Raw genomic sequence first — 23,434 nt, forward strand, 5'->3', positions numbered from 1 at the left:
CGGCCGCACCGGGCGCAACATCTGGGGGGCGTGCGCTCGCACTAACTAATCTAGTGGAAGAGACTTGAGAGCTAAAATCCACGGGTTGGGGGGTGCAAATTACTTGCCTTGCCCTGGGTGCTGACAACCCACGCTACACCACTGCTCTCTGGCACCCTATCTGCATAACATAGCAATTCTAAAACATAGACGTGCTTTTACTCTTGCAAGATTGAATGTATTGCCCTTGGCTGTACTCAAGGGGTGATTCCAACAGATTCCACATGAAAAACACTTATGCCCCTGTGGAGATGGCAGTATCTAATTGGTGGCGCATGCCCTTCTGGCTTGCCCTCTTTATAAAGGCTTGAGGAATAAGATTATCACCCATCTTTTATTGTCCATTCCGGGTCGCCCAACCACTGCCACAGTGTCTTTCCTTTTGGCAGATCAAGATGAGCAGGTGACAGCAAAGGTTGCAAGGTTTTTAGCTGGGGCAATCAGAATAAGATCCACTATTTGACTACTGATTCAAAATCCTAAAATGTATTTTATATAATTCACTTTTTATTTGTATTCTTTGTATATCGTATTGTTGTTTTATTGCTATGGCCGATGGCTGATGCAAATAAAGATTCCTTCCTTCCTTCCTTCCTTCCTTCCTTCCTTCTTTCCTTCCTGTTCTCATAGTGGCCAACCAGATAATAGAGTTATAAGATTGTACAGTTGGAAGGCATCATCTGGTCCAACACCCTGCAATGCAGATACTGGTGGGAAACCATCAAGCAGGATTCAAGTTCTCTCCCATCCTGTGGTTTAATTCCTGCCGCTGACTGTGGAGCCATTGTGGCTAGTGGTCATCAATAGCCTTGTCCTCCATGAATTTGCCAAAATCTCTTTTAAAGCTCTCATCACCGACTCCTGTGGGTGTGAGTGCCACAGTTTTAACTATCCACTTTCTCAATGCCACGCATAATCTTAGAAAGTTTCTAACCTGACTTTTCAGCAGAGGCTGGTCCATTAGGGCAAATAGGGCAGTGGCCCACCGGCCTCATCCTGCTCTCAGCCAATCCATTCTTCTCCTTGGCGATCACTTGTAGCCGAGTAAGATTGTCTTCCATAAACACGGTTTTAACAATGAGTCCATAAGTGACTGTGGAGGTCAATTCTGGATCCACACGTCCTTCCACAGTAAGGACATTGGTTTCCAGGCAGGAGTTGATCACAGTGTGGATTTGCCAAGCGTGCCTTCCTCTTAGCACGTTTCTCCCTTGCGTTCTGAGTTCAAGTGTCTTCAAAGCCCATGACACCTTTGGTAAAGGCTATTCTACAACTGGAGCGCTCGGAGGCCAGTGTTTCCCAATTGTTGGTGTTTATACTACATTTTAAAAAAATTGCCTTGAGACAGTCTTTAAACCTCTTTTGTTGATCACCAGTATTACACTTTCAATTTTTAAGTTCAGAATAGAGTAGTTGCTTTGGAAGACTCCTGTGGATGTGAGTTCCACAGTTTTAACTATCCACTTTCTCAATGCCATGCATAATCTTAGAAAGTTTCTATCCTGACTTTTCAGCAGAGGCTCGTCGATTAGGAGAAATAGGGCAGTGGCCCACCAGCTTCGTTCTGCCCTCTGCCAACCCATACCTGCCTCCTGTCGGGATGATGTCAGCGACTCCTGGCTGGTTGCCCAGGAAAGTATAAAGACAAGGGAAAGTTTCTTACAGTCCTTTTTTATTTCAAACTTCACACAGAGAGGCTATAGAACCCAGCATCTTGGATAAGGGCATTGTCTCGAGTGAATCTCTTCCCCCCTCCAATCTCTCCCATCCCTCATTCTTCGCCGTCATCATCTCCTCTATGGGTGCTGCTAAGGACCCTCTGTCTTTGAGCTCTTTGCTCTGCTACTTTTAAGGCTCGCCGGGTTCTGGGAGATGGAGGGTCTGGAATGCTTTCTACTTTGTCGTGTCGGCCACCTGTTGCTCTGGCTCTCCCATGGTTTCCCAACTTTACCCTTCATCTGCCTCTGAGCTGTGACCTCCCTCAAACCCCTGTTGTAAATCTAGACTGTCTTCCTCCTCCTCCCTGGAAGGGTCAGGATGGGGAGGCGGTTTCCACCATTCCTGTCCCTGACACCTCCCTTCTTATAGCTAATCTGGGGTGTGTGTGTGATGCTGGCTGTCAGCTTCCTCCATAGAATCATAAATCATAGAATCATAGAGTTGGAAGAGACCACAAGGGCCATCGAGTCCAACCCCCTGCCAAGCAGGAAACACCATCAGAGCACTCCTGACATATGGTTGCCAAGCCTCTGCTTAAAGACCTCCAAAGAAGGAGACTCCACCACACTCCTTGACAGCAAATTCCACTGTCGAACAGCTCTTACTGTCAGGAAGTTCTTCCTAATGTTTAGGTGGAATCTTCTTTCTTTCTCCTTCTCAGTCTGTTTTGCCCTTGTATAACTAAGCAGGGAGGCAGCGAATAGGGACAAACCTAGAATTGGTTGGCCCAGCTACTCTTGGTTTCTTCGCCTTCCATTGCACCAGTCCCACCAGTCCCATTCCATCAGCAGTACCTACTCTTTGGAACTCCGTGTCCATTGATTTCAGGCAGGTGTCTTCACTGCATTGTTTTCAACATCTGCTAAAAACACCCCCTGCCCCCCCCCAGCAAGCCTATTCTTCATACACAATATTATTGTGTATAATTTTTTTTTTAGTTGCTGATTTTATTTATGTTTTGCTAAGATTGCATGCCAGCCTTGTTTAAACATTTGATTTTGTTGGCATTGTTAAACTAATCTTTTATATAGTTCTTTGTAGACCTTTCAGAGGCAGGGACTTTAAATGTATAGTGCTGACAGGACCACAATGTGTGACAAGGAGATTTAGTAACTGTTACCAGCATTTATTCATTCTTAATCATAATTTTGCAATGCAGAAGGCATTTTTTTTGCACTGTGTTCATTTTTTAAAGAGTCTTGGTGTGATTCCAGTAAGCTGAAAATGGCATCAATGTCTTAAAAAAACACCTTTTTATAACCAATTTGTATTAGTATATACAATATTTTATTAAACCATGAACCAATGATAGTGGATACTGCAACATTCCTGTAATTTTTAATTGTGTGGTTAGACACTTGGTCAACTATCTTTTGAAAGCTAGCAGCAGCTATCCATAAGCTGGCATATATAGAATAGGTCTCAAACCGTGCAATGGATAAAATGTGATATTTATACATACCACTCACAAATACCCACATTGCTTAACCCTCACCTCAAAATATACATCAGACACAAAGAGGCTTGACTCAGCTCCAGCGAAACACTTTTACACCCCATTGGTTCCAGTGGGGGAGAGTAAAATATGCACAGCTATTCTCAGTTTCATCCAAGCCAAAATTTGAGTTGAATTCAAAGGCTCCTCCCCGAAGAAACTGCTGGGGAATTTCAAAGGAAGCAAGTTTTGATAAGGTTATGCACCCTGTCTGTCCATACTTTCCTCTGTAAGCAACACCCACCATCTATCATTTAAAAATAAGTCATTTTTGAAGACTAGTCTTTTGTATGGTCTAGCTCATGGGTTTTTTATTATTATTATTTTAAAACGTTTGATTGGCAATACTTTGAAATCCTGTTTGCAGCTCCCACACATCCCCAGGTTGGAAATAAAGAATATTCTCAATGCTTCAAGGCTCTTACACAATGGGCCTCTAATTGCAATTGAGATTGCTAGGAGACGATAATGGCATTATGAAAAGAAATGCAGAACCCAAATGACGGCGATAAGAAAGGAAAAATGCCCACCGTGGGTAGCGTCGTAATTTTGCAAGAAGACAGCTGCTTCATTTTCTGTTTAATTTTTTTTTCTTAAATAAAGAGGCTCTTTTTCTCTCAGACACATTCGGACGGTATCCCAGAGGAAGCGAGCCATTGTCCCCAGCCCTGCATGGTTCCATGTGTGAGGCTTTCTACAGCCTCAAAAACCAGGCCCAACATTTCACAGCAACGTGCCTGATCTGAAGGACGACGATAACAAGCTGGGTGTGAAACTCTTCCAAGACTTTGAAATCTCGCCTCACGCTGCCGTAGTAGAGACTTAAAGCCAAAAGCAGGAGGGCACAAAGGAAAATCCCCAGGAACAAAGGCAGTACGCTTGCAGGCCTCTTGTGTGCTGGGATGTAGTGGAGGAGAACAGAAAGAAGCGAGGTTAAAATTAGGTCCTCCCCAGTCGTATTGAAACACCCCCACCTCCCCTTTTGCTTGAGAAATATTAACTTTCGGTGTCATATCACAGACCCTCCAAGTGTCCTGATTCCACCCCCCACCCCCCTGTGAGGTTGGGGAGGCTGAGAGGTTGCAGTTGACTCAAGGTGACCAATGTAGATTAAGGTTGCCAGATGTCCCCATTTCCCAGGGACAGTCCCCGGATTTACAAATCAGTCCCCATACAAAATCCATTGAAGTTGAAAAGTGTCCCCGGATTCATTGAAAAAGATCTGGTAACCTTAATGTAGATGTGTGGGAGATCCAAGACGGAAGAAGCTTCCTGATGTAGAATAGACTGTCCCTATTTTCATCTCAGAAATGTTGGAAGGTATGATAGCCATTTCTTTTTATCTGGGGGGCGATTAAGCATGCTGCTCTCAGAGGATCTCCCTCTGAGGATACTGCCGCTGCCTCCTTGTGGGAATGTTGTGGATATTAGGAGAGAATATATTGATTAAATATTATCCTTCCTCACTCACGCTAGTGAGCTGCTGGCAGAGTACATTCCCCTGTATATTGCAGGAAGCTTGTTGGTAGATTCGTTTGAATCCCTTGAGTTAAGCAATCCAGCCTGGCTTGTCCAGATTGGATTTGTTCCTGGTAAATCCCCTTTGTTCCCTCTTAAAAAGAATAAAGACACAACAGTCTTCACTTAAAAGCAATGAGAAGTTTATTTACATTCAGTTCGCAGTATGATCCTGAATGTAAGTCGTTCGTAATTACAGAAGAGAATGTGGGTTCATCCCATATGGGGATTGAGCCCATGTGCTGCTGGCTGAGAACCAGCAGACAGCAAAAGCATCAAGATGGGATAAAGTGAAGAAGAAGGGTCAAGAGAGAAGGGAAGGTGGCTGTGTGACCAGCCCTTTCATGGTCACAGCCCAGGGTCATGGCCATCTACCTGGTCACATGCAGGGGGAGGAAGCTCCAGACCAGACAGGAAGTCCCCCTGGCTAGAGTAACATCCCCCTGTGTGTCCACTCTGGGCAAACAAGAAATGTATTTGTCTGCTTTCTGTGATGTTACATCCCACGCTCCTCACCACTCTTAATGCTGCCCACTCACCTCTTCCTCTGGCCCCAATCCACACCACATTCCAGAGGGAACATAGGCACACAGGAAGTTGTCTTATGCCCAGTCAAACCATTGGCCCATCTATCTTAGTAGCGTCTGCACCGACTGGCAGAGGTTCTCCAGGGTTTCAGAAAGAAGGGACGTGCTCAGCCCCACCTGGAGAAGCTGGGGGTTGAACCTGGGCTATTCTCCATCTGAGGCAGAGGCTCTGCTACTGAGTTATGTCCCTCAGTGGTAGACCCTTTCACACCAACAACTGTAAGTGTGTAGAGATAGCTAATATCTGTGTTCAGCGTAATGTGTGAAGAAGTCACCTTCCTTGGAGGTTTTTAAGCAGAGATTGGATGGCCATCTGTCATGGATAGTTGACATTCCTGCATTGCAGGGGGCTGGGTTCCTTTTTAGCTTTTACGATTCCTTTATTTCGTCACTTTGATTCTATTCTTTCCTCTTTGTACTTTTGGTTTTACATTAATTGTCAGGAAACTGCCATCGGAGCCAGAGGTGGAGGCAAGGCTCCCAAGCGATGCTGGAGAAGGGCCCAGCAGGGAGAGAGGCAGCTCATCGGCTGGGGAAGGAAATCAGCGTAACACCAGGGATAAAGGGGGGCAGATGGGGGAATCGGCAAGGGGGCTTCAGGACTCCTCGCCGGAGACCAGCGGGGAGAGCATGGGTCCTCCGCTGCCCACACCCACCCTGCGCAGAAGACTTCCGCGCAGGGAGAGTAGGCGGAGACTTAGCGTCAAAGAACTTCTTTGCTGGAAGAGGTTCAAGAAACGCCCACTGACGGATTCTGCTAGTGACTGAAACAGCCACGAAGTGAAGGGCTGTCCAGACAGAAAAGGTTTAACCAGGCAACCAGGCAGGAGTGGCGGCAACTTACGCACGAGCAACCCCTATAACCATTACATTAATCCAACCCCAAACTGAAGGGGGAAGAAACGAGAAATTGAGAGAGGCGAAAATTGACAGATTCACCCATGATAAGACTCTAAGAAGAGCCTGATGGATCAGGCCAATGGCCCATCCAGTCTAGCATCCTGTTCTCAAGGAAGCCAACCAGACGGCTGTCGGAAACCCACGAGCAGGCTCTGAGCACAAGAGCACTCTCCTCTCCTGCAGCTGGTATTCAGAAGCATTACTACCTCCTACTGTGGAGGCAGAGGCGAGCCATCAGGTCTGGGAACCATCAATAGCCCTCTCCTCCATGAATTTTGCCTATTCTTTTAAAGCCACCCAAGTTGGTGGCAATCTCTGCCTCTTGTGGCAGTGAATTCCATGGTTTAACTATCCCTACACCTTGGTACAAATATGGTATTGTACACCTGTAAGGTTATATCACATTACAAAATCTGGAAGTAAGAATTGTTGGAGGAAATGTGGAGCGATGGGAACGTACAGTCATATGTGGTGGGACTGTCCATTAGTTAATGAATTTTGGAAACAAATTGGTATAGAAAATATCAGGAATTGTGGGTAGGAAGGTGGGAATATCTAACTTAATGGTTCTTATTAGTCTGAGTGGCACCGAGTTAAAAACAAAAGAAGAATGTAAATGGGTAAAATTGATGGTAACTGAAGCCCGACAGGTTATAGCGAGTAACTGGAAAAATGCAGAAGACCTAGGGGTGAACCAATGGAGGAAAAAAACTGAATAATATTATAATTTTAGAACATCTAACTGTGAAGATACACAGAATGAAAGGTTTAAGATCAGCGAGAAAGAGGAGGATTGGTTTGAGAAGATATTTGGGTAGGTTAGAACAATTTGGGGCAATTAAAATGTTAAAAGTTAAACAAACCCTGTGGATGGAGAAGTGTTAACATATATAAAATTGTACATATGGTTGATGTGAATATGTTATTATTGATTATGTATACCCAATGTATCAGCTGCCTGGGGGGGTTTCACTGTTTGTGTTTAGTTGTTGGTAAAAAATAAAAATTTAAATAAATAAAAATAATAATAATTGGATTTTGGATAACTGTGAAAACAACAACAACAACCTATCCAAACACCTCAGCTTTTCAGGCAGCCAGGAGGCCTGCTCCTTGAACAGTATAAAGGCAAAGCCACTTCCAACATCAGGGGAAGACTCGGGGTGTGTGGCTTGCCTCATTTAAGGCAGGCGTGGCCCTGGGATCTCCCTCTTTGGTCTGTGCAGCTGATGTGGTTTCCCACCCGCCCGCCCTTTAAGGTTTTCCATTCTGACCTTGCTATGGACTTCGGTTGGTCGCCGTTAAGGGGCCTGGTAGGAATTTTTTCCACTTGGCAAATTGGCACTGGCCATTTGGTTTTTCGCCTACCTCGTAGCAAATCGTCACAACTCCTTGGTTTGGCGGTTAGGCATTGTTATGTAGATGTGTTGGGGGGGGAGGAGTGCCATCACCTCCCCCAAATATTGAAGAATAGTCCGGTAAAGGATTCCGGGGGGCGTTGCCTCGTCCGAAGCCTATGGAGGTCAGGGCCTAAAGTGTGCCCCCGATCGGTGACCCTGGGGGAGTCCCTAGTTGATGTGCAGCAGCAGGGCTCCCTGTGCTGGTGTTAACCCTTCCTGGTTTAACCCTCCTGAAGCCGGATAGTCTGATAGGACCAATGCCTAAGCCTCTTACCTGTAACCAATAAAGTTGTGGCCAATTTTAGCCCATTAACCTTAAACAATTGTGTCCTGTGTCTTTATTCCTACTGGGGGGAGGCAGGAACTCGCCACGCAACACAGGAAGCCGGATAGAGAGACAGGAGGAGCGTTGATCCACACATAGAAATGTGTCTTTCCCCCCACACCTCCTGTGCTTGCCCAGGATTTGCTATAAAGCAGCCCTCGCTCTGCCTCTTTGCAGCTGTTTGGCAGCAGTTCCCAGGCCTGTCTCTGCCCACTGCATGGGTTCCTCTGGCCTCCTGTCCTCGAATACAGCTCTTTGGCACGCCTAGCTCAAATAGCAACAACACACACCTCCCCCCCCCGAAAGGAGACTGAATAACAATGATGAAATCTAATGGAGCATTGAAAGGATTTGATTATATACAACAAGAACAGGATTACCATAATTAATGCATGCACTTGGATACCCTCGCTGCCATCTTTTAAAAAACAAAACCCCTTTCAGCAAAAAAACGTGAGCACTTAAATACTTCTGAACGCTAGGCAGCTCTGGCAAATTATTTAATGCTCATTGGCAGCTTATAAAGAAATGAGATTCCGCGGCTTCTGCCTGTAACACGAGCCTTTTATATCCAGTCCTTTCAAATTGGAAAAAAGAGAGAGTTAGTTGTGCACTCGGTGCGGCATAAAATACAAGCGGGCTTAAAATGATCATCTGAGTAAACATTCGACATGTTTTAATTTTCACAGGCTGATTTAGGAAGGCTTTCTCTTTCTTTTAATGAAATGCTTGTGTGTGTGTCATAAGCGTTCATCTTAATTTGTATTAATTTTGCTATTTAATGGCATTTACAATGTTTTCATTTGCATTCCTATTTTATTTAAGTTTTCTGTGAAGCCTTTGGGGAAGATACCACTAGTCTCGATACTCTCGTAGAATCACAGAATTGTAGTGTTGGAAGGGACCCCGAGGGTCATCTAGTCCAACCCCCTGCAATGCAGGAATCTCAACCACCCCTGACAGATGGCCACCCAACCTCTGCTTATAAACCTCCAAGGATGGAGAGTCCATCACCTCCTAAGGAAATCTGTTCCCCTGCTGAACAGCTCCTACCCTCAGGAAGTTCTTCCTGATGTTTAGCTGGAATCTCCTTTCTTGCAACTTTTATTCATTGGATCGAGTCCTACCCTCTGAAGAAGGAGAAAACAAGCTTGTTGTTCCCTCTTCCATGTGACAGCCCTTGAGATACTAGAAGATGACCATCATATCTCCTCTCGGTCTCTTCTCCTGGCTAAACCTACCCAACTCCCTCAACTGTTCCTCATATGGCATGGTTTCCAGATCCTTGACCCCTGTTGTAGGTGTCAGGAGTTCAGCCTACACTCAAGTAGGACCCTGGCAGAGACACATGACCGACTGGCATGTTCCTTCCCTCCTGGTCGATTGTTCGGGAGCTTCAAAAGCTTTCTTCAGCCCAAACATCACAGCGACCAATGCCAACTGACACTGGCACACTTAGGGATCCGCAGAGTTTGTGCAGTTGCGTAACACACCTCAGCAACTCAGCATTTTGGCTAATCTACTTTATTTACATATAAACACACACGGAGCACTGCAACATGGCTCCCTCTCTCTCTAGCATCAGACAGCAAAGAGAAAAAGAACAAAGGACAATAGTCCCACTTCACGGAACACAGTAACACAAACATCCTGTCTCCATCACTTCCCACTCTGTGGAGTCAAAACATATACCATCATGTGATAGACAACAATCCTATGACTGCAATCATGGAGCAGGAATTCTAACAGTAGGACTAGCCAATTCTGATGCTCACCTTCCAGATGATGATTGACCCTAGCTCCTATCAGCCCCACCCAGCTTGGCTGATCGGCAGAGATGATGGAAGCTGCAATCCAGCAGCACCTGGAGTGACATCTTGTCTGTGAAGACACTGCTGGTCAGTACAGACAATGCTAAAGTGGGTGAACCAGTGGTACAAGGTAGCTGTTTATCATTATAGGCTGTGTGGGGGTTAGCCTGGATAATATACATGGGTCCTTTCCAGGCCTGTGATTGCACATCTAGTGAAGTTTGGAATCTAGCAGAAGCAGCTGTCGGAAAAGTCTCTTTGTTGGGTAATGGCCTTGTCTTAGCTGGCTGGTGAAGTGCTCTCATCAGCATCTCCAAGGGTCAGCTACGTTTCCATAGAGACAAATAGGTGGGCCTTTTGCCACCTCATCTGGCTGGGTACCATGTCATCCTGGGATGGAGAGCAATAGGCCAAGGGAGGTTGTGCATGTGATAGGATGTGGGGTGACGCTGGAAGCTAGAGGGACAGAGACATGCCTTGCTCTGTGCTGGATCCAAAACTGTGACCTGGGGCTTGCCTGGAGACCTAAGGGGAAAGCAAGATTTTTGGGAGCATTGATGCTGTGAGCCCCTTCACCCTCTGCTTAGGTTGCATATACGTGTAAATAAAAACATATGTCCCAAGGACACCACAATATCTGTTGACCATCATCAAGTGCAAACTTTTTTATTATTACTTGCTGGTTTAAATCTATTCTTTACTATTATACTCTAATGGATTATCGAATATTGGTTGATTTGCTATACATTGTTCATTTCAAAATTATGCTTTTATTCTGACTTATTTTGTATTGGATCAGATGGTTATTAGGTGTGTGATCTTTGCTGTCTATTTTGTTGTTTCTTCCGCTTGTAAACCGCCTTGCGTATAGTGATTTAGAAAGGTGGTATCATACCCTCCAACATTTCTCCAATGAACATAGGGATGTCCCATTCCATGATGACAATTTTACTATTTATACCCCACACATCTTACTGGGTTGCCCCAGCCACTCCGGGAAGCTTCCTACATATATAAAAACATAATAAAACATTAAACTTCCCTATACAGGATTGCCTTCAGATGCCTTGGGGCATGGGTAGGCAAACTAAGGCCTGGGGGCCGGATCCGGCCCGTGGACGGTCTGGGAATCAGCGTGTTTTTACATTAGTAGAATGTGTCTTTTTATTTAAAATGCATCTCTGGGTTATTTGTGGGTCCTGCCTGTTGTTTTTACATGAGTAGAATGTGTGCTTTTATTTAAAATACATCTCTGGGTTATTTGTGGGGCATAGGAATTCGTTCACCCCCCAAAAAAATATATAGTCCGGCCCCCCACAAGGCCTGAGGTACAGTGGACCGCCCCCCTGCTGAAAAGGTTTGCTGACCCCTGGCTTGGGGGTTCAAATAACTCCATACCCTCCAACATTTCTCCAATGAAAATAGAGACATGCTAAGGAAAAGCAGGACATTGTGGGATCAAATCAGAAACTGGGTTGGCTTCTCTAGATCAGGGAAGTCCTTGGAAAATAGGGACACTTGGAGGGTCTGTGGTATGCAAATAAAAAGTGAAATGAAAAAATGAAAATGAAATGGTGTTAAAGGCACAGGGAGGGGCAGAGCTCAATGGCAGATCATGTGCTTTGCAGAGAGTTGGTCCTTGACTCAACCTCTGGCATCCTCAGTAAGGCCAGTTGCTGGTTCTTGTACTTGTGTCCTGCTTGGTAGCTTCCTATGGCCATTGTAAGAACAGGATGCTGGACTAGATGGGCCATTGGCCTGATCCACTAGACTAGTCTCTTCTTATGTTCTACAATTCTGGAAAAGCACTGCCAGTCAGTGTAAAAAAAAGAGTAAAGGTAAAGGACCCCTGGATGGTTAAGTCCAGTCAAAGGCAACTAGGGGGTTGCGGCGCTCATCTCGCTTTCAGGCCAAGGGAGCCAGCGTTTGTCCACAGACAGCTTTCCAGGACATGTGCCCAGCATGACTAAACTGCTTCTGGCACAACGGGACACCGTGATGGAAACCAGAGCGCACAGAAACGCTGTTTACCTTCCTGCCTATTTATCTACTTGCACCGGTGTGCTTGGTTGGCAGGAGCTGGGACAGAGCAACGGGAGCTCACCCCATCACAGTGATTCGAACCGCCAACCTTCTGATCAGCAAGCCGAAGAGGCTCAGTGGTTTAGACCACAGCGCCACTTGCATCTCCAGTCAGTGTAGACTGAGCTCAATGGACCAACAGTCTGACTTGGCAGAACTTAAGGCAGCTCCCCCTGTTCTTATATGCCCCGTTGATGATCCTGTGTGAGACACACTGTCATACCAATATCTACTGACAAGCTGCTGAGTGAGACAGAACATCGCTCCGACCCAGCGTGGCAATTTTTATGTAAGAAGCATTGCGATTACTTTATAACAACAGTCTTCTTTTATAAAGCTGCTTCGATGTGGAAAGTGCTACCGAACGCCTGATCTATGCATCGGATAATAAGCATTTTTTAAAAAATAATAATAATAATTCTGTACAGAGTGTAACCATTTGCCTGGTATATGAGCACAGCCAGTATGGTTAAGATTAAATATATATATAAACACCGCTGTGGTCTGTATCGTTATGGGTAAAGGTCCACTATTTGCTCTGGCCTATTTAAATTAGCTGCTATTACTAGTCCCAGAATTCATGGTAAACAATTAAGCTGTCATGCTGAGGTACAGGGAGGAAAGTAGAAGTCATAAAGGCAAGCAACCCAGCCCATAATAATGTATCAAAAAGTGTGTGTGTGTTTGGGGGGGGAAGGAGGCAGAATGCTAAGAGCAAATCATTTTAAAGAACCCGAGAAAGCGAATCAATGTTCTCTAATAGAGTCGGGGGGAACTATTTGCAGCAAATGATTTATTCATCTCGAACGAAGCCCTCCTTTCCGCTTGCAAATTATCTCTGAACAGGCTTCCATTTTCTTTGTTAAATCGATTGCTATTTAAAATTACTCTCTTTGTGCTTTCTGTGAATAAATGTCAGCCTGTGGCTCGCTCGCTAACTCCTTCCTGTGAGGGACTGATTCAAATGTTATTGCACTTGTAGACTGAATATATATATATATAATCACACGCACTGTAGTAGATAGCATCTGAAACATACAGTGTGAAATTGCTTTTGGACACAGAAAACTGCTCCATTCTCAATGCTGGAGCTGGGGTTGCTCAAACTGTGTCCTGTGGAACAGTTATTTTGAAGCCTATCAGGGTGGTAATTAATGATGAACTCTAAAAAACAGGATGCCCAGCATGACCAACTGTCCCTTAAGATGCAAAGCTATGGGGAAGTGCTGTAGGGCACATGAGGACTTGGGTAGCCAAGGAAGTGCCCCCCAGATGTTGCTGGAGTACAACTCCCATCACTTCCATCTAGCACAGCCTTTCTCAACCTGTGGGTCCCCAGATGTTGTTGAACTACAACTCCCATCACCCCTAGCTAGCAAGGCCAGAGCTCAGGGATGATGGGAGTTGTAGTCCAACAACATCTGGGGACCCACAGGTTGAGAACCGCTGAATTCTAGCATGACTGTCATGAACTGGTTGGACGCAGAGGAATGGTGGAAGGAACCAGCAGGGGAACCACCAAGGGAAGAAGGCTCAGAGCCTGGAGATTGGTGGTGCAATGACTATGAGTGGCCAGAGGGAGAAAGGGGAGAAGACTGGGAGGAGAAGGTGAAGAGTGAACTGGGAGAGCCCGTGGCAGAGGGAAGTCCAGAATCAGAGGCAGAAGTAGGAGGAAGGACAAGAGGCAGAGTTGAGTCGGGCTGGTGAAGAGTGACGAGGGTCTCCCCCTCCTGCTGCAACAAGCTCCCCTCCCAGCTTGTCTCCCAGAACCAGAAGAGGCATGAAAAGGGTGGAGGAGAGGCTGGTTCACACAGGCACAGTCTCTGATTGCTTGGGGAAAACCCTGGAGAGGCAGGGACTTTCAGTCTCGGCAACTGATCCATGGGGCAAGATCTACTGGGGGGTGATCTGTTGTGTTCATTGGGCCCGACACTCTGCCAAGTCTGTGCAGATCATGTTCTTGCTAATAAAGACTTAACTTCAACTTGCACAGTGTGATTTACTGCCGGCTCGCTCCTGACAACGACCAGCGGACAGGGATGTTGGGAGTTGTAGTCCAGCAACATCTGGAGGGCACCAGAAGTGATGTCAGCTGCTTGACGGGTGGTTGTGGTTGTGGGGAAATGGCCTCATGGGCCAAATTGGACCAAGCCAATGCGGCCTGAGATTAGCTTGCTGTCTGGAGGTTAAAAACTTAAAATGAGCCTGTTGAATCAGTCCAATGGGCCATCTAGTCCAGCATCGTGTTATCACAGTGGCCAAACAGAAACTCATGGAAGACGTACAAGCAGGACCTGAGCACAAGATCATTCTCCCCTCCTGTGGTTTCCAGCAACTGGTATTCCCAAATATTGCTGCCTCTGACTTTGGAGGCAGAGCACAGACCTCATTGCTAGTAGCCATTGATAACTCTACCCTGCCCAATTTTGTCCAGTCCTCTTTTAAAGTAACCCACCCCTAGCTGTGTTTTTTAAAACAGCAGTGTAAAGGAGCTCACCCCCATATTGTAGATGAAGTATGTCGAAGGAGACCTAATGTGAATTGCTACTCCCAGCTAATGTTTTATTCCTTTTGCAAACCTAGGCTATTAATAATCCAAGCAGCAAGGCATCATCAGTCAGTTCCACAAATGGCCCAGGGTGAACATGTTAGAGATTTCAACTTACCAACTATGTAGTCACAGCAGGAAATGTCTAGATAGAAAACAGAATGAAAGGGATGTATTATTAGCACTGCAAAGAAGGAACCTCTTTGGACTAATAAAAAAGGGCAAATTCGGTAGAGGACCTAGCTGCAGGTTGGAAATTGCTCAGTTAAAAGGCAAATGCAGATTTTACACGGCTCACTTGCAAAAATAATGAGCTGGATTTTCACTGAGAAAATAATTAAAGCTGGTTCAACTGATTCCATTTTCTTCCTATACATCATGTTGGGGAGGGCTGTCGTATGTCCAGATTCGTCCGTGGGTGGAGCAACACATGCAATTATTATTATTATTATTATTATTATTATTATTATTATTATTATTATTATTTGTATACTGCCCTTTGTCTGAAGGTCACAGGGTGATTTACAGCACAAAGATAGAAAATGAGAACACAAAATACAAAAACAAACCAATAACCCCCCTCCCCCAAACTCATTTAAAAGGCCATAGCTTTAGCTAAGATTCCTGCATTGCAAGGGGTTGGACTTGATGCAGACCTTTCAAGCGTCCCTATTTTCTAGGGACAGCCCCAGATTTACAGAAGACATCCTGGTTTACGGTTTGATCCCAGAATGTCCTGCTTCTCCTTAGAATGGCCCTATGTTCATCAGAAAAAACTAAAGGACTTGTTATAGAGGAATGTTCTTGCCTGGTGCCTAAATATATGTAATAAAGGGGACAGGCAAGCCTCCCAGGGGAGAGCATTCAACAATCAGGGAGCCACCACAGAAAGGCCTGTTCTCATGTTGCTGTCCTCCAGACCTCTCATGGAGGTAGGTAAAGGTAAAGGGACCCCTGGCCGACTCTGGGGTTGCGGCACTCATCTCACTTTATTGGCCGAGGAAGCTGGCGTACAGCTTCCGGGTCATGTGGCCAGCATGACTAAGCCACTTCTGGTGAACCAGAGCAGCGCATGGAAATGCTGTTTACCTTCCCGCCAGAGCGGTACCTATTTATCTACTTGCACTTTGATGTGCTTTCGAACTGGTAGGTTGGCAGGAGCAGGGAGTGAGCAACGGGAGCTCACCCCTTCATGGGGATTCGAACCGCCGATCTTCTGATCAACAAGTCCTAAGCTCTGTGGTTTAACCCACAGAGCCACCCGCGTCCCCTCTCATGGAGAGAACACACAAATAAGGGCCTTAGATGATATTGCAGGGTCTGGGTCACTTCTTATAAGGAGAAGAAATCCTTGAGGTATTGCAGTCCTGAGCTGTTCAGAGCTTAATAGGTCAAAGCCAGCACTTTGAATTGGGCCCAGAAACTAATTGGCAGCAAGTGCAGTCAGGTCAGGATTGGTGTAAAATGCTGGTGAGTTTTACCCTGGTGAGCAACCTAGCCACCCAATTATGCACCAACTGAAGTTTCTGAACAATCTTCTGAGGCAGCCCCACATATAATATGTTGCAGTCATCTAGCCTTGAGGTTACCAGAGCAGAGACAACAGATGTTAGGCCCTCCTTGTCCAGATAGGGGGGTCACTGGACCACCAGTCAAAGCTGATGGAAGGCACTCTGTGGTACAAAGGCTACCTGAGCCTCAAGAAGCAACAATGAATCCAAGAGTGTTGAAGCTATGTTTAATTTACATAAAATATTATTTTTAATTGCATTGTCTATAAGTTGTAGTAAAAGGAAGCTTTAGGCATATAGCCATTACTTTTCCATAGGGTGTATTAGTCAGCTAGGGACTCCTCTCCTGACTTGTCACGAGTTAAACCTTAAGACAGTGGGAAGAAATGTAATCTGAGTGCCTTGCCAGTGTTTGTAAATGTAAATGAGGTTGCTTGCAACACAGAGCTGTACACAGTCAGTTGTACATCTTGTTGTTGTTGTTTAGTCATTTAGTCGTGTCCGACTCTTCGTGACCCCATGGACCAGAGCACGCCAGGCACTCCTGTCTTCCACTGCCTCCTGCAGTTTGGTCAAACTCATGTTAGTAGCTTCGAGAACACTGTCCAACCATCTCATCCTCTGTCGTCCCCTTCTCCTTGTGCCCTCCATCTTTCCCAACATCAGGGTCTTTTCCAGGGAGTCTTCTCTTCTCATGAGGTGGCCAAAGTATTGGAGCCTCAGCTTCACGATCTGTCCTTCCAGTGAGCACTCAGGGCTGATTTCCTTCAGAATGGATAGGTTTGATCTTCTTGCAGTCCATGGGACTCTCAAGAGTCTCCTCCAGCACCATAATTCAAAAGCATCCATTCTTCGGTGTTCAGCCTTCTTTATGGCCCAGCTCTCACTTCCATACATCACTACTGGGAAAACCATAGCTTGAACTTTACGGACCCTTGCTGGCAAGGTGATGTCTCTGCAGACATCATAGTCAGGAGAAAAAGAGACAGTACAGTCGTACCTTGGGTCCTGAATGCCTTTGTACTTGGACCTTTTGGTTCCTGAACGCCGCAAACCCAGAAGTGAGTGTTGCAGTTTCCGAACGTTCTTTGGAACCTGAACATCCAATAGGGTTCCTGCGGCTTCTCATTTGTTGCAGGAGCTTTCTGCAGCCAATCAGAAGCTGTGCTTTGGTTTCCGAACATTTTGGAAGTCAAACAGACTTTATTCCTAGGCAAAATTGAGCCCCCCCGGGAAGAAAAAATAGTCCTGCAAGAGGAGAATAGATGGGTGTATGAATGATTAAGCCCAGAAGTGCCAGTTTGGCCCCCACTGTGGATGCCCTGGGCCATGGGTACCATGCAGCATGCATGGCCCTGGCACCAAAATTTGTTCATGCCCAACCCCTTCATGGGGAATTTTGTGGGTGTCTGGGCACCCAGGGCCCCAGGGAGTTGGCACCTATTATTAAACCTCTTCTGTTTCCACCCACCATCCTCCCTTTTCCTGTCTTCTTCCGTCCCGCCCTCTCAGCTGTCTCCATCATTAACTCAGCAGCTGTGGGATTCAGACTGTGAGTTTGCTGAGTTAACATGCAGCTTGTCCCTGATGACAATCGGCAGATGTGCCACTAAATGGAACAGTCTGTTGTGAAAGGGGAAATTCCAACACGTGTGTTGGGATCTGTTCTCAGATAAACATTCTCCCGTCTCTGTTCAAGCTTCATGATGAGACAGAACACACACACACACACACACACACACAAGCGCAAGAAGAGCCATGACAGGTGAAACAAGGAAATGGAAATTTCTGAAAACATTACAGGGAGCAGATAATAATGTCATAGTATTTATAGCTGCAAATGGAAAGCATTCTGAGAGTTTATAGGGGTGAGAGGGCTCTTTGGTGCTGTAGGGAAGCTGAAATGTTATTTTTCATTGGAACATCTTGCACAAACACCCACAGGTCTTTGCAAAGCATCATTTTTAGGAAAAAAAAATCCCAATTGTGTCCATCATATCGAAGTGTTTAGATATGGACCATGTAGGATAGGACTGGCTGCAAGTTCATGGGGGTCCAGGAGTATCAAGCTGTAAAAAGTGCCCCCTGCCCCCAATGTAGCCGGTCAAAAAAGTGGCCATTGGACCCCCTTTAACCTATTCTCTCCCTCCCTATCTGCTACCAGCACAATTTTTATAGCATTTTCTTGCCTATGCAGCCCCCGCCCCCCATGCTAAAATACCAACAGCAGCTGCAATTGGAAATGCAGGAAAACATGAATTGAAAATTTTGCAAGGATATTGGCATTCAGAGAACTGAGAACCCCCTCCCTTTCCCCTCCAAAGAGATTACATGATTTAATTCCTCAGATCCTAGATTATGCATTTGTGGTAGTTATCTTAAAGGTCTATTTTAGGATTTTAAAACATAATCATACCCGGCGACGGGAAAGATAGGAGTTTTATTGAATGTCTTGAGCAGAGAATACTTTGGGTAAATGTTCATTTCATCTGAAAGATGAATGGCAACGTTGATGGGTTTGCTCTTGTTGCAGAAATATAGCCCATTGCAAGAAAACAAGGACTTTAGAACCAGTCCTCTGTATTATTTCCCAAAAGAAAATGTAACACAATAAAATGCTAGGATGTGGGTGGGAGTGAGGGGAATAAGCTTTGCTTTTTTTAAAAAAGCAACTCTTATTACATTGTGGATCTATCATCCAACAGTGTTTTGGAATGGCATTTGTTGATAAAAAAAAAAAAAAAAACGCACACAAGTTGAGATTTAGGAAGAAATGTACTGCAAATGGAAAAATGTCTTTGGTGCCAGAAAGCTTTCATTTCCCAATCCGTAGCTGAGCCTTATTGATGGCGTGTGTGTTGACCCACAGCAAAATCACATTTGTCAGAGACCGTTTGCGCTGAAGCACACAAGTGGAGGAGCTGGCAGCCAAAAAATGAGGATCCCTCACCCTGTTCCCTGCTCCCCTCCCTGTCTTACTAAAACATTTCAGGTGTGAGTTTTCCATTTTGGACTTGAGGCTCCAGATAACTCTATAACAGCTGGTGTAAATGATAGAAAGCAGAATGTGGGTTGAAAAGCTGCAGTCCTAAGCGTGATGACTGCTGCTGGGAACTACTGAACTCAGCTCTGTCACTACATAGGAAGCTGCCTTACCGAGTCAATCCCTTTAGTATTGTCTACACCAGGGGTCAGCAATGTGCGGCCCATGGACCAGATGCGGCCCACAAAGACCATTTTACTGCCTCTCGAGCCGCCCCTGAGCTAAGCCGCCTGCTCAGCGGGTTCCCCCGTGCTGCGCTAAATCGGCGCAGCGCTGCATGGGGACTTGCCGAGTGTTGCTGGAAATCACGTCTGCGCACACGCAGATACTGGAAAATTGCTTCTGCGCATGCCCAGATGCCAAAAATCGCTTCTGTGCAGCTGCGATTTCCGGCATCTGGGCATGCGCAGAAGTGATTTCCGGTGCCGCGAACATTCATAGATGTGATTTTGGGCATCGCGCTGTGCTGGTCTGGCCCATGAATGATCTCCGTGGGAGTGATCCGGCTCATGGCCGGTAAGCCATGCCGACCCCTGGTCTACACTGGCTGGCAGTGGTTTCCAGGGTCCCAGGCAAGAGGCATTCCCAGCCTTCCTGGAGATTCTGGGGATTGAGCCTATGACCATCTACATGCAAGTCAGAGGTTCTATCACTGAGGCATGGCCCTTCTCAGTCGTAATGTCGAGGTGTGCTGTAGTGCTTAGCTGACTGTAACCTTTTGAAACATGGACCACTTATAAACACCATCTCCAACCCCTCGAAAGATTCCATCAATGGTGTCTTGAAAAATTATTACACATCCCTTGGGAAGACAGGCAAATTAATGGCAGTATACTGGAAGAAGCAAAGATCACCAGTGTCAAAGCGATGATTCTTCAACATCAACTTTGTTGGACATGTTGTGCGGATGCCTGATTTTCGTCTTCCAAGGCAACTACTCTATTCCCAACTTAAAAATGGAAAGCATAATGCTGGTGGTCAACAAATGAGGTTTAAAGACTCTCTCAGGGCAAATCTAAAAAAATGTAGTATAAACACCGACAACTGGGAAACACTGGCCTGTGAGCGCTCCAATTGGAGAACAGCCTCAAAGTCCAAGTGCCATGGACTTTAAAGATGCTTAAACTCAAGACGAAAAGGAGAAACATGCTAAGAGGAAGGCATGTTTGGCAAACCCTCAGCATGATCAACTCCCACCCGGAAACCAATGTCCCCACTGTGGAAGGACATGTGGATCCAGATTTGGCTTCCACAGTCACTTACGGACCCACTGTTAAAACCGAGTTTATGGAAGACAATCTTACTTGGCTATGAGTGATTGCCAAAGAGAAAGAGTGATTGCCAAAGAGAAAGAGATTGCTTCGCATCATCTCTATCAGGCAAATTGTCATACTAGTTTCCTTGGACTGGTTGACACCAAGGTCCCTTCCCAAGGCTATGGTTCCATGGCTTACAGAAGCACACTCCTGCAGATTCTGTCTCTGTGCATTTCACTCTTAACTCTGGCATCATAAACAGAAGAATATGAAACCAGGTCAATATTTGTGAAATTAGAGCAGCTTTTTGGGTTTGTGTGGCCTACACACAAGCCAATGGAACCTTGACATGCATCTGCCTTCCCAGAGTGCTCTTCTTCTCAGCCTCTATTTATACCTTGTCCAATCCAGCAACTGATTTCATATAATTAGTTTCTATGCCAGTCAACCATGCCTCTGGAAGTCTCCAGAGGGTCTTCAACGTGGCTCCAGGTACAATGAAAAGGCCCCAGTGACAGTTCTGGGGTAAACAGATGGTTGGAGCTTGCAAATAAAACCTCAAAGGGATAGGGTATGAGAGAGACCAGCTTTGAGCTGTTAGTGTCATATATCATGCATACCATGAACACGTCCAATAATTTCTTCTGGTTCCTGGAAACGAACTCTTCTCCCTACTTTTTGCTTCTGACTGAGAGCTTTGTTCACGGACGATCTTTTCCTCAATATGGAAGGAGGGCTTTTGGTGTAGTGAGTCTAAAAAGAAAAAACAATATCTATATCTATCTATGCACACAGATGACGACCAGAGCTCAACATCTCAGGTGTTCTCTGAAAAATGTCTTATGAGAGATTGCAGCTCGGCTCAAACACAAGAAGCTGCCTTATACAGCGTCAGAGCATCGGCCCACCCAGCTCACTATTGTTTACACTGACTGGCAGCAGCTATCCATGGTCTTGGTTAGGGAACATTTCCAGCCCTACCTGGAGACGCCAGGGATTTAACCTGCTAACTGTCCCGTTTTAAGTGGGACATCCCGGAATCAGAGAAGTCAATCCCGGCTTCTGTTTGCATCCCGGAACATCCTGTTGTTTGGTCCAAAAGATGCTCATTCTGGCGCGAGTCAGCAGGGTCAGGCCAGACCACCAGACCAGAAGGCACTCTGGCGCAATCCTGATGATGTGAGCCAGATCGCTTTCTAGATCCTTCTGACTCACGCCAGAGTGCCTAAACCAGAAGGTGCTCTGGCACAACTTTGCTAATGTCCCAGTTTTGGGGACAAAAATGTTGGAGAGCATGCAAAACAAGTGTTCTCCCACCAAGTGTGGGCCCTTACTCTGCTTTCAACAGTGCATTCTCTCTCTCTCTCTCTCTCTCTCTCTCTCTCTCTCTCTCTCAATCTCTCTCTCTCTCTCTCTCTCTCTCTCTCTCTCTCTCTCACACACACACACACACAGAATGCTTGCCCTCATTCCTCGTTTTTCTCATAGAATGGTTGCCTTCATTCCTCATTTTTCTCTAGGAATTAAAATAGCCCAGGGCTGCCATACTTCTGGATTTCAAAGGCGGAATTGGGGTCCGGGGGAATTTCCGAAAGTGGTGCCTTGTCCTGGAACTTAGACAAGTCAAATCGTGGGTTGCTTTTTTTTTTTGCATTTTCATAAAAGCTCAACAACTTTCAGGGTGCCCTGGTTTTTACTTTTTGGAAAAAAGCAACCCAAAAACAGCCAGAAAACAACCTAGCTGGGAAGGGATTGTATATCTCTCCCATGCCAATAGCGTTAAGGCCACATTTTATCTGTTTTACAAATTAGGTCCATTATTACAGTAATAAAGCGGGATTTGAACATTAGGATTTCCTACAGATATTTCAGTAAAACTATTGATGGAATTTTAGTTGGGAAGAGACATGATTTACTATTGCAGAGGATTTGTTTTAAAAGTCCTTGGTAAAACTCTGGGGATCTGCCATCATTAAACATACATCTTTCAGTCAAGATGGCTCGGCGATGATTGCTGAAATATTTTTTTTTATTATTATTGTTCCTGCCACGTCAATAGCACATGCAAGCACAGATTCTTTTGTTTTCCTAGGGCTATTTGTCGACCCCCTTGCCTTTGTGTTCTTCCTAAGACCAGGAGGAAAGCCCTATAAAAGCCTTTCAGATATGAAGCCTCTTTATTGCCGGGTGAGATGGAGAAGTCTAATGCTGCTTTCGATTACCATAAAACTGCCAAGTTATGAATGCCTCAGGAATAGCTACACGGACAAAGTTGTTACTGGGTCACTATAAACTGCACAACAATGGAAGCTTTGTCTGTAATTTTGGAAGTTCTGTAAGGATGTTTGTAGGCCGCAGACCCTTTGCAACAAAATATATATATATATTTTAAGGCCTAGGCCTAAGTGCCATTTGCTCAGTGTTTCTAGAATGCATACCCTGCAAGTGTCCCAGAAAAACTGTGACATCCTTTTTTTTATCGCGAGAGAACAGAGGCCATTTTGGTTGATGTGATCTCGTGTGATTTTGTGGCATGATTTCCCCATGCACAAAGGAAGGTTTGGGGGGGCACAACGTGAAATTTCGTGAAATTGCAACAACCAAAATGGCTGCCGTGCTCTTGCAACTTTAAAAAATGGAAAGATGGCATCTGGGAAGATTTTGGCTTCCAAGTGTTGGAGGGTATAAGAATCTTATTGAAATTTCACGTCTTCCCAACACCTTGAGGTCCCAGGGCAAATTACAAGAATTTAAAACTAAAAATTATAAACAATGCAAAACTAGTCCATTACATACTAGCACTTTGGACTCAGCTACATTAGTCAAAAATCAGTGTTTTGGATGCGTTATAAACATGCAACACCAGATGGTGGTGGAGAGTAAAAAAAAATAATTATATGCGATTTTACATAGTGGTTTTGTTCTTTTGTTATAGCGATTTAATTTCTGACTCATTTATAACGTGTGTGTTTTTCTGTGTGTAGATCCACTCCTGCATTTAAAAAACAGTTCATGTAACTTGGAAATTCAAACAAGAGGTTCTCTAAGTCCCTAACTCTAGAGCCCCACATCACTGCAACTGAGTCAGTCTCAGCCAATTCCTGCCCATGGACATAGTGACAGCAGCAAAGGTCCATCTCTTGCCACCAGAGAATGCTCAGTGCTTCTGTGGGCTGTGAACACACGGGTAGCAACAGCTT

The 23,434-nt window shown here is 45.4% G+C and overlaps 1 protein-coding gene and 1 long non-coding RNA gene across 4 annotated transcripts in view; both read right to left on the reverse strand.

Moving 5' to 3' along the window:
* LOC310844731 overlaps positions 1-23,434 on the reverse strand; it is a 184,253-nt gene that overhangs the window by 19,603 nt on the left and 141,216 nt on the right. The window lies entirely within an intron of this gene.
* LOC310844611 (nutritionally-regulated adipose and cardiac enriched protein homolog) overlaps positions 3,023-23,434 on the reverse strand; it is a 30,818-nt gene continuing 10,406 nt past the window's right edge. For all 3 annotated transcript variants that reach the window (XM_083738857.1, XM_083738856.1, XM_083738855.1), the window contains 3 exons: positions 20,855-20,987; positions 14,543-14,569; positions 3,023-4,150 (listed from right to left, as the gene is read on the reverse strand). In XM_083738857.1, the coding sequence (XP_083594983.1) occupies positions 3,948-4,150; positions 14,543-14,569; positions 20,855-20,987 (363 nt within the window). In that variant the 3' untranslated portion in view covers positions 3,023-3,947. The remainder of the gene's footprint in view (positions 4,151-14,542; positions 14,570-20,854; positions 20,988-23,434) is intronic.

The sequence above is a fragment of the Podarcis gaigeae genome (genome assembly GCF_964106915.1).
Source record: "Podarcis gaigeae genome assembly, chromosome: 1".
NCBI lineage: Eukaryota > Metazoa > Chordata > Lepidosauria > Squamata > Lacertidae > Podarcis > Podarcis gaigeae.